Raw genomic sequence first — 17,801 nt, 5'->3', positions numbered from 1 at the left:
TTCTGTCCATTCAAGTGCAGCCACAATAAAAAAAGGTAAGACACACATCCTGTCTTATTAATGTCAACATCCTTAAGACAAAGAGTGCTGCATGTACAGAACCTACATGTGGTTCACCCATAATTCATGCACATTAAATGATACTATGCTTATTACTGTATTCTAATAAGCCATTACCACCCTATTGCTCCAACCCTACTCCCCACTGAAATCATAGAAATGCACGTCCTCTGTAAGCCTGGCTAGTAACATAATTGATGACTGTAATCTATTAGGTTATTAGAATGTAAATTGCCTGGGTTGAAAAACTAGTGGGAGAAATGACGGATCTTAAACAATAAATACTAAGTTAAAATATAAAGGCAGAACATTGTTTAATGAGAAGAAACACAACAATCTATCATCCTCGTGAAATACTGACATTAAAGCTCTGCATCTCACTGAATACAAATTGAGATTATAACTGCTTTCTCACCAGAAACCGGATTTCATACTATCTGCAGATTCTTACATTTTATTATTGTTTAAGGCGCCAGCATGTGGATCTGTACATTAAAGCAATGTGTCTTGTTGAGTGTCAAATCCTGGCACTCTCGGCATGTGCATGTGCATGCTCACTCTTTGAAGTAATGGAGAAGATCCAGCAGCTGCGGAATCTTTTTTTTTTTACCCTTTACTGTTCTCCTCACTCTCAATCATCAAGCTCTCCCCTCTATGCAAACTTTACCTCATTTGCTTTCCTTTGTTCTGCTCTTATCCTTCCATCATCCTGCTCCAGTGTTTCTATCCCAGTCCCTGTGTCAGCTGAAACATGCTCAAACTCAGACTGAGCTGATGCAGAAATGGAGTGAAAAAAATCAGCGTGGCTCTGCGGACTTGACCCGCATCCCCCCTTGTCTCGGCATAATTCTGTCCCGGGACTTACTTGCTACACGGCCCTGCTGAATCCCAGCAATTTGCTTTACAGCTCTAGCGTTTAAATGTTTAATTGAGCCACTCATATCCTGAACTGTGGAAGTGTGTGCACGTGTGTGATAGCTGAAGGAAGCTGAGGGATGGCGGGGGTGTGTGTAAGGGTGACGGAGGTCTGCATGCTTGGAATATGATGGATTGAGTTGTGATGGAGATCCAACCAAGGTCTTATATGTGACCTGCTGGTGCACTTATATAATTCATACACTTACATTATCTTAGCGTCATCATTCACACACTGACATTACATCATTGTTATTGATTGGCAAATAATCTTTCACTTGTTGTCAATCACAGATGCACACATGGAAATATATTCGTTCCCACTCATGGTATGCATCCATAAACTAAACCTTTGCATGCACTGACCGTCACTTATGTACACACACTCCACATATGTGCACTTTCCATGCAGATTTCCTCCCCCCCTTCCCAACAAATGCCCACTCCCCCTCGACATGAATAACACAAATGTATTCAGCTCAAGTCCTCCGGGCTGGAAAATAAGATCAGTCAGGAAGCCTTTGACCCCAGCCTGTGGCTGTACGAGCATGTGACAGTGAAACAGCGAGGAGAAATATGGGCTGTGTGTGTTGTGTGTGCATGTGTGTCTGTGCTCATGCAAATGTACTGCCTACAAAGTGCTACTGTTTGTAGATCTTTATGTATGCACACACATGCATTTGTGTCTGTTTGCCACTGTGTGTGTGTGAGGTTGCACTCATAAACTCTATGAAGCCAGTGTTCATGCTTTAGGGGATTGGCAGTAGATCTATCAAACTGCTGTAGTTAGTCGTAGTGTTAATATTCGCTGCACTTCAACACTTCAGCTCGCGACGCTATTGGCCGAGCTCATGGTCATCTCTCTAACTCATCAGCCGCAGCCTTGATGGGGCAGCACATACGCACACACATATATACGCAGGCTCAGTTCATCTTACTTCATTAGAAAAATGAATTGTCTCAATTTGATTGACCATTGTGACCGTTGCTTACAACAGATGTTCCTCATTGTTTATAACTTAAATCAGTATCCTGTGTTGTTGCTGTCAATGTTCTTTCTTTCTTTCTCATACTTCTTTATTTATGTATTAATCTATATGCATACCACTGTGATGTAAATGAATTATTGTTTTTTTATTCATTCAATCACTGTATCCGTGCATGACTTGTTTTTGCAGCAGTGACCCAACTATCGTCAACATGTGTCAGAAAGATACAGAGGATGTTTGGTCCAGGGTTTTTCCAGGATCTCTGCTTCATTTATGTGCACAGTGCTCTGAATAGCTCTGTCCTGCTGAGGCATAATGGTCAACCGGTGGTCTGCTAATCTCAGCAAAGCAGGCACACTGTGCCCTCTCCTGCAGGAGCCACAGGATATGAGATGCTGATCAGATTTCTATAATCAATTTAACAGAGCAGGAGGTATAAATCCTGTCAATTCACTCATTCTCCCACTGCCCTCCCCCTCCCTCTCTCTCTCTGTGTCACCCACTCCCTCTCCAACTCTCTGTCCCCTCCCTTCGGCCCTCTGCTTAGATGAATAATTCAGGAACCAATGTGGTGAAAGGTGGAGTAAACAAGTCTATTGCCTAATATCCCAAGAGGCTGCCAAAAAGAGACTAGTGTGGGAAGAGAACTAGCAGAGATAGAGGGATGGAGCGACGAAGAACAGACGTCCAGATTCTTTCCTCCTGACCTGCAGTCATTTGCACTTAGATTGACTCGAAGGTTGCGCCAAAATGGCACAGCTGGTTTCTAGTGTCCTCTTTGCATTCCTCTCTTGAGTCACACATGGGCAACCATTAACAATGACATTTTTCAGCCAAACTGAACACCTGTGAGATAAGGTGGGCAAGAGTTAGGGGCCCCTGCTTCTCTGAGACAAGGATTTCCGAAACAAAAATGAGGATAAAAGCAGTAGTATACTTCAGGCCACTAAATAATATGGGGAGTGACTCTGTCTGCTCGCCAGATGTCACGGAGAATAATTCTTTTCAGGTTTGGAGTGCAGAGCATGGAGCTTTTATTTTGACACCATCAGGTATACAGAGTCCATGCCAAAACACGAGGCACATACAAATGAGCAGTGCAGCTTCTGTGCTCATAGTAAATCCAATACAGAGAAAATTCAGAGGACACGCAGCGCTTACATAAGAAGCAAATGTAATCTCACACTGGCGTTATATTCACTTATTATGCAAACAGAACTACTGATTGATGACTCACCCAAAATTCAATTATCATTCTAAACAGATTCATCTGGAAATCAGATTAGGATTTTTTTTAAGTACCATGTTAATTAAGAGACAGACTATTTCTGGTTGTATCTGTTTTTGGATATGCATGAGGATGATTGCACTTTCTATAAGTTGATTAAAACATTGAAGTTTGGGAGTGAGTTTAAAAATGAGAAATTACAGCAAGAGAGGTGGATGGCACATAACTATTGTGAGTGGAGGGCTGTGTTTTGTATGTGTTGTGCACGCAAAGGATGCTACATGGCGTGTGGTTGTGTGTATGTTCCCATTTCTTTATATGCGCCTGTGTGTGTGTGTGTGTGTGTGTGTGTGTGTGTGTGTTTACATCAGAGGGAGAGGGACTCACTGGCATGGTCTGGCTGCCGTGGAGGGCGCTGATTGCAGATTGAGCCTCAGTATGTGTAGAGAACTTCACAAAGGCGCAACCTGCAAGAGAGAGCAGATGCACATGTAGGTAAAGGTGTACACACACACACACACACACACACACACACACACACACACACACACAGCATGTATAGATATACAGTAAATGCATTCAATTGAGGGAGACTTTAAAAACACACAGTACATTAATAAAGGATGTAGAATTGTATTTGATACCACAAAAATCACTGTGCACTGAGAGGCTCTCATTGCACAGCAGGCTGCCCCACTCCGGGCATTAGGCACGCAGACAAGCAGGCAGAAGCTTCAGGCTAAACATTGCACTGATGAAGCAGAAAAGCATGCTATTTAGCACCACATGCCTGTCTGTGCATATTAAATACGAGCGAAACTGGCTCTAACTCAGTGTTTTCAGATAGAGAACCGCCGTGTGAGGATTCAGTAATGTTCATTGTTCCTACAGGAGGATGCTCGGATCAGTCTTTGTGAATATGAAGCAACAAAGGCCAGAAACCACAGAGCCAACACTCTCAGCTCTAATGTCCTCGAGGGATACTGTCAGGGCTAGATAAAGTGAAAACAAGTTGAAGATGGCTTTTGTGGGTTCACAAAGTGCACATTGCTGTTGCACATTAAATAATTCAACTTAAGTATGCCCCCCCCGTTGAAGACCTGGAAAATGGATTATATGGATATTATGACTTAAAATATGTACCACAATTTGATTTAAAGCTGTAAACTTTGCCTATTTATGAAGAGGAATTCTAAGTACTGTTGTATTGACTCAAACAAATCTCAATGCTTAAAACTTTCAAGACTACTATGATGAGCCTTCATGCCATTCATGCCTAATTGAAAATGCAATAACAAGACTGTCAAATCATAGTTTTATCATTTACATAACCATCAGTCACATACTGAGTCTCAGAATATGAATCATATATTTTTTTATATCTTTATCCAGGTTTTCGTGAATGCACTAGTTGTAACAGGCACTGAGACAAATGACCCATTTAATTAAAAGCTGACAAATGAACATAGAGTGACACATAGAGCCCAGAGTTTATCAAACTTAAATGGGAAACATACAAGGACTGAATATGTGTCTGTTGCAGTGAGGCAGCAGCACTATCCACTGAGTTGCCATCTCCTTCTGTTATTAAACGCTATTTCACCTAATTTTATTTCATTTCAAGTTTCTTTTGTATCCTTATTTAATTTTTTCCATACTTAAGTCTTCGTATCTCTTATCCTGCTTGACCTAGCAGCTCTGCCATTATTTCCCTCTTAATGGGCTTACCCCTGCGGACACCAGCCAGTCAGGATGCTCACTCAGCTGTCAAACCACTGCCCCCTATTGAGATATGGATAGAAAAGAGCTGGAGCTTGACATGACCTGTACAAGGACTTGGCTACATTAGTACAAACTACATGCCGTAATGAATATATGTAACTCCTGATGTATTTTGCATGTCATAAAATTTACTTCATCAAGTTTTGCTTCATGTAACTACAGCATGTGTTGGTGTCTAGGTGGATGGGGAAGCATAAGAAAACATTAAGAAGAAAAGTTCGTTTATTCTTTCATTTAGTCAGATCTCAGTACAACTCTTTGCTCTTTCATATCAAAGCTGAATACTTTCCAGTAAGGACACCTTTATTATTTATTATTCAAATTATATATTTAATGCATTTCTTTCATATACTGTTATGTCACTTTTACAAATTGTCTTGATGCCTTTTACATCTATATCTAAATATATATTACATATATTTTCTTCTGAATGCTGATGGTGTCATTATTCCTAAGCCCAAAGTCACAATGACTTGTCTAGTGCTATTTTAGGTCTGCACAAACTTAAGTCTTAAGTCTGCCCAGGTACTAGAAAGCAGTTTTGAAAGGAGTTTTTGAAACAGCAACTATTACAACTCACATGAGTGGACAAAGACTAAAAAATGTTTATAATAACAATATCTGGAGTCAAATGTTTTAAAGCAGAGACTTGACTTAGAAAGAGCACGAGCACTGCAGATCCATAAAGAGTGATGCAACTTTCCTTGGCAGCACCCATCCTAGCTGTGGGGACACTTGAATTGTTTTGACATCCATCTTTTCCTTCTCCTCCTCCAAACCATTGCAGAGTCAGAATGCTCTGGCTTCAACCCCCTCAGATATTTAATTCCACAACAATTTCCATAAGCACTGTACAGGGAATAAGCTTTAGAGACGTGAAGAACCACTGGTCTCTGTGCTTATTGCTGCATGTCAGAGGGAAGTGATGTTTCCAAAAGTTTTTTGGCTCATCTTAAAGAGACCTGGAAGATGGCAACACTACAGTAACCGAGGTACAGTATTGACAGGTTAAGGCTTCATAATATAGTTTTTCTTTTAAAACAATATATATGCAAAGAGTTTGAAATTCCATTTAAAAATGAAAGGCATTATTTAAATCAATGCTGTCGTTAATGGGATTACGATTGCTGACAATATGAAGTGCACTGTCTGTATCACAGATTATTCCTTCATCCAGCCGAACCTCTATGTCTGTCTTTAAAATAGAGATGGACAGTGAGTCTCCGCTTCCTCTCACTATGTAGGTGTGAGGCCAAAATATCCGGAATACGAACACTGCCATCTGGCACATTTGGAGCCAGTGTCAGTGGCGATTGGGGGATGGATCCTGCCGATCGACACACTCAACCAACTGTGAGTCAGTCTCAGCATCAAATACACAAAATGAAAAAGTCATGAAAACTTAACTTCCCAGAAAAATGAGAACCTAAACATACAACAGTGGGATAAGAACTACAAATGACTGTTACCTTCTTTGAGACACAATGTATTTGACTGTATCTGTATTTGATTTTTTGGTACATGTCCCATCCGCTAGCATGGAGGGGGCCACATTTATTACTTATACTGCAGCCAGCCACCAGGTGGCGATCAAGACGCTTTAGCCTTGTCATGTTGTTTATCTATATAAAGTCTTGCTTTTTAACAAAGACAAATAATTACTATCCTATTAAATAGAACAAGATTTAAATTTCCAGATATTCAATGATTATTTCCACAAAAAGTACATTAATTTATCTACTGAACATGTCAAATAATCAAATTATCCTTTTGATGTCTATCAGAATTAATAATTTTGAAAGTCAAACAATTCAAGTGTTTGATATATTAGTCTACATTTATTTAATCACTGCTTGTAGCCAAGTAACGCATTAAACTGTGAAGCGTTAAAAATGATTGTAATTACATGAAAATGCAACTTGACCAACCAACATCTGATGCACGTGTCACATATATTTAACATATATCCGCAGCTGTCGCTGACACTCACACACACTGTCACTTCTCTGTCAGTGACCTAAATAATTTTGACAACTGTATCACGGCTCCTACCTTTGCTATTTCCATCGGGGCCTCTTAGGACCGTGCACTCCTCAATGACTCCATAGGGTTCGAAGAGGCGGTAAACATCCTCCTCGGTTTGTTGTTTGTTCAGCATCCCGACAAACAGCTTCCTGTCTTCTGAAACAAACGAAGAAGAGACGAAGAAATACATTAAAACTTTGACCGCAATTATGAAGCTAATTTGAGAACACACAGGGGTGAAATTTCAGCATTGTTGGCAGAACAGAGGAGGAAGTCTCTTTTTCCGCAGAAACAAAGAGAGACATGTTCACAGAGGCTCGGTACAGTAGAAAAACTGTCTAGTTAATGCAGCGCTGGTTGAACTCTGGTCACATTCTATTATCTCTATTCCAAGACTGATCATTTTAATCTCTGGTATAAGCGGGTCTGGTCCCATATGGGCACATTCACTGTTGCTGCTGGGCGCAAGTGAGTGGTCAGGGGCTGGAGGGAAGAGCAAAGAGGACTAATGAAGAGGTTTCTCTTTCTCTCTCTTTCTCACACACACACACACACACACACACACACAGACACACACAGAGCGACCCAAGACAATGAGCAAGACTTTGGTCCTTTAAAAGCACCAAGGGCTCTAGGCAGCACCAACCTCCTACACACTGTACTGCACAGACTACAAACTCACACTTTCTCTCTCTATCTTTTACTCACTGTCTCCCTGGCTAGCTCTCTCTATTCATCTCTCTCCCCTCTCTTTTTTCTGCTCTTCTTTTTCTCTCGCTGATTCTACATTTTTCTCATCTGCCTCCCTCCCTCCCTTCCTTCCTTCTCTTTATCTCTCTCTTACTCTACTAATTGCTGCTGATCCAGTGTTTTTTGTGTAGCCAGAGAAATATTTCAGTGTACTCTTCAGTGAACAATGGCGTGTCTCTCCAGTGAGCAGCAAAGGCTGGGAGACATGCCATGAATAACGCTGACTTTTCAATAGATAGCCTGTATGCTATTGAGTCCTGTTAAATGCTGTGGGATCTGATCTTTACCTTGACCTGACACACCGTGTTTACTGATGTACGCTGGCCTTGTATGATTAATGCTACTGTGCAGAGTCTCTCTTCTGGCAGTAGACGCACTAAAACCTTTCCATTGTACAGATTGTTTCTCCAACTCTGACCTGTGAAGTCACAGTGGAGAGACTGAGCGAGAGACAGGACTGGCAGCCGCCGCTGTGAAGCGCTTGGGAGCGGCATAAATCGCTGCCAGAGGTATTGCACAGTGTCAGGGTGACCTGTGATGACTACAGAATATGTCGCGTTGCTGTCGTTTCCTGACCCAGACACAAGATGATACCCCCATTCCTGCAGCGGGCACAGTGGCAAGTGTGTGTGTGAACAAGGCGCCCTGCTAGGGTTACAGCACTCCAGACCACCAATAATGCACCTTTAAAATAATCACCCGTGTCAGAGCGTTGTCTAGGGAGGGGCGTCCCTGGTGCGGGCTCCTTATTGCAAGTGGCAGGATCAGAGGCAATGTATCAAAATGGAAGTGATGCAATGTGACATCTGTCAGGGTGGATTGGAGAGCATTTATCTGCAAAAAAAGGAAAGCCCTGAACTGGAAAATGAAAGGCCAAGATGGTCCTTCCTTTTGCTGGAGGGAGAATATAAATTCTGAGGCTGGATGAGGGGGGTGGGTGCGTTGGGGATAGGGGGAGGGGCCGGACTGCACAAATTTCTCTGAATGCTGCCAGGCCACATCTCATATACGCTCATGTATAGAGCAGGACAGTCACACACACACACATAGCACACAGAACCACCCACGTGAACCACACTCCATGTCCATGTTCTTTTACTTTGTCTGTAGCCCCCATGTTCAAGTAGGTGATGGGGTCTGACAAGTTTTGAATTAATGCATGACCTTTATCAATTTCATATGAGCTGCACTCCGACGATCACACTGTGAACAGCTCACACGTGGCATGTTTTAAGTACCACACTACATCCTTCCTTTCAGCTGGAAGATCGCTAACTGCCAAGTCAACCCCACCTCCAGAAAGGAGAAATATTTATAGGACACCGAGGATAACAGGATCATTGACAAACATATAACACGTGCCTGTGTGATGTTGGTTACACAAAAGCCATACAAATATATTTATATATATGAAAGACTATACTTTATATAAACTGTATTTTTTACAACAGTAGTATATATTAAGTCAGAGTTCTTTATCTGCAGCTGAGAGCGAGATGGAGTGGATGTTCTGAGTGTGCTTTGAAAACAAGCTAACCATGCATGAAAACACATCATCAATGAGATCTGCTCCACAATCTAGGATTCTGTTGCAGCTGCTCTCAGCTATAAATGCTACCTTGGGAATTCAGGTCTTGTGTTCATCGCCATTAGAAACATTATCTCATTTATCTGCAACACAGGCTCGAACAAACAAATTACACTCACAGTGCAAAACACCAGTCAAAATCACACATACAATCTAGGAAACCACCTGAATGCAGACGGTTAAAGATATCCCTTACTATGAAGACACTTTTAACCATCTCCTAACTATCAATATCAACTTTTACTTCAGGGCAGCTATTATCCAGATTAATGTCATCTAACTCGTCTTGTGCAGAGAACCAAAAACCTTACAGTCAAAGTCAAGTAACTATCTTGAGAAATTTGGTCAATGTTTTAGGTGTATTTTCTCATAGTAATGATAAAATGAATTCTTGATATATGGCCAAATCCATGTTTTGTGAGGTCTCAGTGACCTCGGCCTTTGATGATAAAATCTAATCAGTCCATCTTTGAATCGAAATGAAGGAATGTGCCAGATTTAACAACTTCCTGCTACACATTCCTCACAAGAATGGGACAGACTGACTTTAGATATACAGACAACCCAAGAACAAAGTAAAATCTGCTGAGTCTCACAGACACTATATCCTCCATCCACTAACCACTGATGTACTAATCTCTACAAACAGTCTGCATGTGAATATGCAGACGGACAAGATTTTGAGGCCAGAAGCCTCCTGGTGTCTGTTTCTAGTTTGATCAATGATGTTTGAGCAGGCTTTGGTTCCCCGCAGGTAAACAGTCCATGTGGTGAGCAAAAGAGCTGCAACACATTAACAGAAATGCATCTGCTATTTAATCTTTTTTATTTATTTAATTCTACATTAATACAGACAGCTGTTAATGGAGATTAGCCAAAATGTCATATGGACCTAAAACACCAAACAAAGATGTCATAGTGGGATAAAAGAAACTAGTTGGACTGTAAACAGTGCCGCTAGTTACACTTGAAGCCCCAAAATATTGTCTGTAGCCCTTTAGAGGCTGATTCGCCATCAGGAAGCTCAGAGATTGCTGATATACTGCATACATGTTATGCATGTTACTACTAACTTGCTAAACAGTGGCTATATTCTACTGTAGCTTCTGCTAACTGCTATTGCTGTTGTCCACTGCTGCAACACACCATCGATAAACTTCCTTCATCTGTTTATTACTCTACTACAAAGCTAGGTAGACAGTACATGATATTCCTCAAAACCAAAGAAAAGGGGAAAAAAAGTCTCTCAGTGGGGTTTCCTCACCAAACTGCTTGTTTACACAGATTCTGAAACCTGAATCTTTATCCTGATGCTTCTTTACTGGCCCTTTGATCCAAGCATGGCAGTCTCAGATAGTCGCTGCAGAAACCTGGACTTGCTCAGCTGAATTCAGTCTTTGCAACAGTGCACTGCTCCTTTATATGCAATCCAGCCAAGGTATTAAAATCTGCCTCACCCATGCAGGACAGTACATGCTGCATAAAACTTCTCTGTCCACTGACATATTCCATATGTATGGAAACATACTGGAAGAGATCTCCACACCCTGCAGAGCACCACAGCGACACATGTATGGAAGCCTTCAGTTACATGTGCAGGTAAGACTGAACAGCAGTGGTGCCTCAGCTGCATTTAAACGTTTCTCTGTGGGGGATGATAAGAATGTTTGTGATTGATTCATGTTTTTTAGCTCAGTGAACTGAACCGTCAGTCTCACACAGAACATGATTAGTAGCAAACGCTGCTGTGGATGACTCTTTTCTCTTTTTGCAGCCTCTGGAAACTGCTCTCTGTTGGAGCTCCTCACATGTGGTAGACACTTGTTGATACATTTAAAGTAAGACTTTTTTGTTTACATCAACGTTGAGCTTATGCCGATAATAATACAATCCTAAATTGGAGCGTCTATCCGCTTTAGCATTTACAGAGAAATGTCATCATCTCAACAATTCAAGGTTTCTAATAACCACAAGGAAGTTAAGTGTGATAACTGCGGAGCATGCTGGCATTGAGATACATTTACAGCTCACTGTGGCATCACTGTATCCAACTTTACTGTGACACACCACTGCTGTCCTGAAACCCACCCCCCATCATGTTTAATTTACTCTGAGTTATTAAACAGATGCTTGTTTGGAATAAATGCATTGGAAATTAAACTCCAGAATAATGAAATGGCAGCACGCCGCCTGGTTATACACACTGAAGATTACTGGGTCCATTTGAACCCTTTCTAATCAATATAAGCTTTTCAGTGAGAGCGCATTGCCCTTGTGTGGAGTGTTTGCGTGGCTGCACACAAGCAAATTAAATCAGTAATATTTCATATCTCTAATCTTCACGCCATAGTTTGACCATTACAGCACACGCATGGCTAACAACGGCATTGTAATTCTTTACTTATGCACAAGCTCCTAATCTCCACACAGCACCCTCCTTTGTTACATAATGTTTAATTCCGCTACAAGTTTGAAGGATCTCCTGTCTATACTACAAACACACACACACATACACACACACACACTCCTCAGCACAGCCCGGTACGCTGGAGACTTATTACTGTATGTTCCATGATTACAATGCAGGCTGCCGAGGATTTTGACAGTGAAATGAGACTCATTGAATAGCAATGGGACAGAGTAGGAGTTTTGAGCAACAGGAGAAAGAAAGAAAAAGAGAGAGCCGGGTGAGGCGGTGATGTAGAGAGAGAGGGAGGGAGTGAAAGAAGGAGAGAGGGAGAGAGTGAATGTGTGGGAGAGTGAGAACGATGTGCCCGCACTGTAAGTTGCTGTGCATACAGTCCTGCAGTCCTTGATAAGCCAGGATGGATGAAATAGGTGCACCATAGGAGTTGGTAAATCATTGTCAAGGGTGGGGAGGATGAAGAAAGGCAAGGGTGGGAGGAGAGTGAGGAGGGAGGGGGAGGGATGGGAAGGGGGGGAGAGGGTTGGAAGAAAAGCACGCCGACTGCCTCAGGTGCTCTCTGGTTTTCAAATTCTTCCTGCTCCGTCTCTTTCTCGGTCGTTGCAACAGCGAGCGAGCGGAGACGGAGGTAGAGAGATATTGTGACAGAGGGTGAGAGTGCGCTGTAGAGAAAAAGCACTTGTCAGAAGGATGGGGAGGTTGCTATGACAACTACTTATACAGCGGGCTGTCAGTCATGTTTCATTGGAACTTGGAGAGGAGAGGAGGAATGAGGGGAGGAGAGAGAGTTGGGGAAGGAGGGGTTGGAGAAGGGTCATTTCTCCATCTGTCTGCTGAAGCCAGATTGCAAATTTGACTGTCAGGCTTGGAGATAAAGACAAATTATGAACAATATTAGCCGGCTGATAAAAAGGAACAATAATGAATGGATAAATATATTAAAACCAAATGAGATAGCATCCAGGCAGAAACAGGAGCCCTGAGAAGCCATCCAGGTTTTCTCATTTGGAGGGGAAGATAAGAGCGGGAGTGAGGCGGCGAGGAGGGGAAGGATCCACCGTATTAGAGCTCTCTACTGTAGCGTACTTCCTTGTCAAAAGAAAGAAAGAAAGAATCAAAATCACTTTGTAGCTGGAATACCAAACATCGTGGCTTCCTCTCTCTCCTTCACAAGCCTATTATACTTCTCCAATGAGCAGGATGCCACACAATAACAGTGTCAGCATGTGTTCAAGCATAAAAAACACAGACAGAATGGAATGAAATTAATTAACCCTAAGAGATCACAGTGCTTAGCCAGTGGAATTTAATCCAATTTATTACATATAGGGATCTAACTAGGGCTGTGCTTGCATTAATGAGACAATGTGTATATGTGTGCTTGGCTGTGCATGTACAGTTCATGGGAGTGTACAGCATGTGTACCCTGTAGTGTGTAGATGTGCTAAGGTCATCCTTCCCCGTCCTGTGTACAGTAAGGGATTAGCGGTGGGAGTGGCTGAGACCGACGAGGGAGGGAGCCTGAGGTTTGGCACAGCCTCGGGGTGAGAAAACCCTGCCAAATTAACTCCTGAATAATGAGCCTTTCATGTGCTGTGTTATCACCAGCCAGAGGACAGCCACGTATTTTGTCATACCGCTGGAGCCACTTCACACACAGCCCCGTTAGTAGGTTTCCACCAGAGCACCTTCCAACGAGGAAGAAATGTGGGTTGATAGAATAGTTTGTTTACCAATTTCCAAAGTAAATGAGCATTCCTGTGTGCGTGCGCTGTATCTTCAGCTGTCTTTTGAAGTTTGCATGCTAACCCACCGAGCTGACAGCACAAACTGTAAGGCCTACCATGCACTGTCCCTAATGAGGTAGCTTATTAGTGCCGTTTTCCTCTTAACTTCGGAGCTGTTGCTTAGAAACAGCAGTGCAAAGAAAACAATACTGTGGTTCTCACCTAAAAGCCATCACATCCAATGCTCCCTGTTGTGCAATTTCATCACCAAAGTGATTCAGTATGGACTTCTATTGAAACATAAAAGACTGAATAAAGAATGAAAAAGAGAACAACAGAGAGCGAACTGACATTTAATCATATATGAATGTTAAACATAATATATTTTACACTGTATATTCAGTCCATAATGTCTCCTCCCCCTACAGCGACCTGCATCTCTAACTCGTGCAGCACCTGCAGTGCCGCTGGCGTGATTTCATGTCAGAGTTTCATCATTTTGGTGTCAAGGCTGCTCATTGGCAGCTTGGCTGCAACCCATAAAAGTCATCAGTAAAAATGCCATGGAGCAGCGCATTTAGGGCCTTGATAGCCATGCTGCAGAAACAGCACATCCCTCACTAAGCACTCCTCTGGGATGGGTAACTGCTTTCACATACATGTGAGGCAGAGCTTCACAAATTTTTTCTGAAATGCAGCTATTAAAGTTCATGACCAAATTTTTTAAAATTATAAATCACTAACAATTTGTTGGGTCCAGACCATCTCCTGAGTTTCCCTTTCACATGTGAACAATGCAGAAGGAGATTCTCCAGTCAGACATGTTCTAAATCTCTGGAGTGTTGAGGTGAGGGGTGGTGTAGCGTGCAGGAGGCTGGGTGCAACATATTTATTGACACCAGCATCAGCCCTTATCACTCAAAGCTCTCAACATCTTTGTTTGCGTCTTCTCAGTGTAAAGCATTACTTTTTCACCCTGAGATATTTGTCATTTTCATTTTTGCGTCTGTCGCATGTTGAAAACGTCATCTACACACCCCTCACTTGCGGTGAATCCTCTGGAGGATCTCTTGCTGTGTTCTCACATCAGCTCATTCTGACATTATCCAGAGTTTTCTTACTAAGGGTCTAGCAGGAGTAACTCCAGAGAGAGTAAGGAGAATATCGTGAGTTCTGTGCATGGTTGAAAGCATGTCTTGTGATCTACAAAGCATCATCAAGCTCTTGTTTATTATTTCCCTACATAAATAATTTACATTCAGCTTAGGTTCACTAAATGTTGTCCCTCTGGTCATCCATCCTTCCCCCTTGCAGTGGCTGTATGCCACCCCAAGAGGGTCCTACCATCTATTTGAGAACCACTGATGTAAGAACACATAAGCACACTGGCACTAGGCTGCTCAGCTTTTCTGCAAACATTTGGGCAAGCACACACAAAGTAACCATACAATTGTATATTCACACACACTCACAGACAGGCTGTCATAGGGAAATACATTTCAGATAGAAATAGCGACATAAAGTGCGTACTGTTACATGTACAGCACTGTACATGTTGTGCTCTTAACATACGCCATCAAGAGGTATCCTAAACACTTTATACAAACAAAATATCCCTGCAGAGAGTGGGAGGTTGTGGTTGGTTAACTGTTGCATCAAAAGCCATATAATGTGTTAGTCAGGCCGAAGAGCTTGAGATCAAACCGTAATATGATGGTGAACAGCAACCTCACAGGAGGAGAGCCTCTGCATTTCAACCGTGCACATTTCCTCCACGCACACGGGCTGAGTCGATTCCATCTCAGAGGGGATTTGGAGACCAGTGATCATGAATTCTTTCTGTGCCGCTGGCAGAAAGGATGATGGATATTATATATGACACCTAAAAGACTCACCCGCACATCTGTATGTAGACGCACGCTTTCCCCCTGCACACATATAAACATGTAAAATGCACAAACAACACACAGGACCTCCTGTCACTCAATATTCTCTAAAGATCTCCACAGATTTTATGCATCAGTGAAATCTAATGGCTGCTCTGTTCTGTGCCGCTGGCTGGGGGATTTCAGCTGCATCCTGGCCCTGCTGGAGGCCTTGAACACACAATTACAGGCTTCTGACTTGGTTCCCCTTTCCCTAAATGCTCCACGTAAAAACCTCTGAGGTGTGTAAATGCAACCGCTGGCGCATGTGTGTGTTTTGTGCGCTCCTTTCACTTTCTTTCAGTACAGTTACAATCAGCTCATGGCCCGAACAACAACTCACACACCCTCCAACTACAGTACGAGAACACCTGAAAGCAGAAGAACAATATATCCACAGTAAACGTCTCAGCAAATTTACACTCAATATGATAACAAATGTGAAATATTACTCACAGCCTTGTGTCAACTTCAGTGTATTACGGCTACGGTCATAAATCCAGAAACTGCTGTGCAGCGTGTAAATGTAGCTACTGTATATAAACATTTACAATATGGCAGTGCTATTTATATTGTCTCCCTTTCATAATGCCATCTGAAGGGCATTTTGGCATCCGTTATGATATGGATTTCTCTACCCCATTTTCCTCTATCCCATTTATTGCCATTCTTCTTTTCCGTCTAGATTGTGTTTCTATACAATAGAATGGGCCTTTTACCTTTGGCAGTATTTAACACAGCGCTAGCCTGTTTCTTAATTATTTTCTCATCGCTCCACTGACACTGATTCATGAGGGTAATGTCGGACACACCCCCTCGGCCAGCCCCCTCAACCAACCCCCACCTCCTTTCTTCTCCATGCAGTTTTCTCTCTCTTTCCTTCCTCTTCCTTAAAGCAGTTGGTCATTTCTCAAACACATTTTATTCTCTTTGCCCGGTCCAACATTTTTCTGCTATCTCCATCTGCCACACTATTTCCACCTCGCCTCCTTCTCTCATATTACCCTGTGATTATCTTGGATGGTTAATGAGTTACCATAAAGGTAAGGTCCATGGCCGCTCTCGAGTAATTACATTTTTTTCTAACATGGAGCAACAAAATTGTCGACAGCAAGAGACAACAAACTTCATTATATTGTGAGCCAAACTGAGCCCCATGTGAAATCCCGCTCTGTGTTAAATATAGAGTACAATACCAATATCCTCTCACCTCCTCACCCCTGGACGACTGCAATATTATGAAATACAAACTCATGCTGGAACAAAAGCCTTTATCTGAGAAAAGACAATAGGTTGACAGTCAGACGAAGCTGAAATGGAGGAAAACTAAGATAACAGCTAAAGGTTATGGTTTTACTGCTCAATTACACGAGACAGAAAAACAGAAGTATATGAGGAAAATATAATAAAAAGCAAAGAGGAATAAAGAGATAAGAGATGATGAGACTAGGAACACTGGATTACTTCTGCCAGCCTGTTAAGTTACATCCAACTGTGTAAATACTACATATACTGTATGTAGTGAAGATGCTAAGGGGATTTGATAAGCTGTACAAAGTATAATTCAGCATATTAATTCCCGAGTTATGGAAAAGGAACAAAAACGTATAAGCTACCTCTACATTTGACCACCAAAATGTAATCAGTTAAAGAGAAGATCTGTACCTTCCTGAGATTGTTCCTGACTTGTTCATGAGGATGTGATGAACAGATGGACAGACAACCAATAAAAAGTTGCAATAAAAAATTGAGGAGTCTCTCGAACAGCATCTTTAATCTAAATACTATTGTTGCTTTCTTCCATCCACCAACCATATGCATGTTTGTATCAAGTGATATAAATTCCCTCCAGGCATATCACAACAATGTGATGGGTGGGAAGTCACAGTGACCTTGACCTCTGACATCCTGACATTCATGTTCAGTTTGTACCAAATATTTGACTGCCGCTGACGGCAGCCAGAGGTATAAAAAAATGTGGAAACATTGCTTAAGTAAAGGAGAGAGAGCGTGAGATACAGAGACAAATGAGAGGGAAGAGTCTGAGGAGACAGAAAGTGAGGGGCCATGCCCAACTCCAGCTCAGGAGAGAGAAAAGATGAACCAGAATATGGACTATCTCTCAGAAGCTTTGCCTGTGAGAGCAACTGTGCCAGCACATGACTTTACTGCACATGAACAAAAGAGGCTTACAGGCCACCCCGCATGTCAGCTTTCTCCTGGCCCAAAGTGTCAGAGCTGTAGGGGCACAGGGTGCACGGGACGACTCACCTGCCTGTACCAAGACAGGCCTTACAGACAGTCCAGTCAGATTTGTTCTTTGCATATGATCAGCCAGCAGATTCATTTTTCATATGGTAAAAACCCTGCAGTGTTCAGTCATAGGA

At 42.2% G+C, this 17,801-nt stretch overlaps 1 protein-coding gene across 12 annotated transcripts in view; it reads right to left on the bottom strand.

The window, feature by feature from the left end:
* The window catches only part of celf5a (cugbp, Elav-like family member 5a), a 186,177-nt gene that overhangs the window by 28,546 nt on the left and 139,830 nt on the right, over nt 1-17,801 (bottom strand). For 4 of the 12 annotated variants that reach the window (XM_069522260.1, XM_069522255.1, XM_069522257.1 and 1 more), the window contains exons 4-5: nt 7,027-7,155; nt 3,559-3,659 (exon numbers count right to left, since the gene is read on the bottom strand). In XM_069522260.1, the coding sequence (XP_069378361.1) occupies nt 3,559-3,659; nt 7,027-7,155 (230 nt within the window). The remainder of the gene's footprint in view (nt 1-3,558; nt 3,660-7,026; nt 7,156-17,801) is intronic. The other 8 variants (XM_020080411.2, XM_069522264.1, XM_069522259.1 and 5 more) reach the window with 3 other exon arrangements.

The sequence above is a fragment of the Paralichthys olivaceus genome, chromosome 3 (genome assembly GCF_024713975.1).
Source record: "Paralichthys olivaceus isolate ysfri-2021 chromosome 3, ASM2471397v2, whole genome shotgun sequence".
Classification (NCBI taxonomy): Eukaryota; Metazoa; Chordata; class Actinopteri; order Pleuronectiformes; family Paralichthyidae; genus Paralichthys; species Paralichthys olivaceus.
Note: the sequence above shows the minus strand (reverse complement) of the source record. Positions and strands in the feature narration are given on the sequence as shown.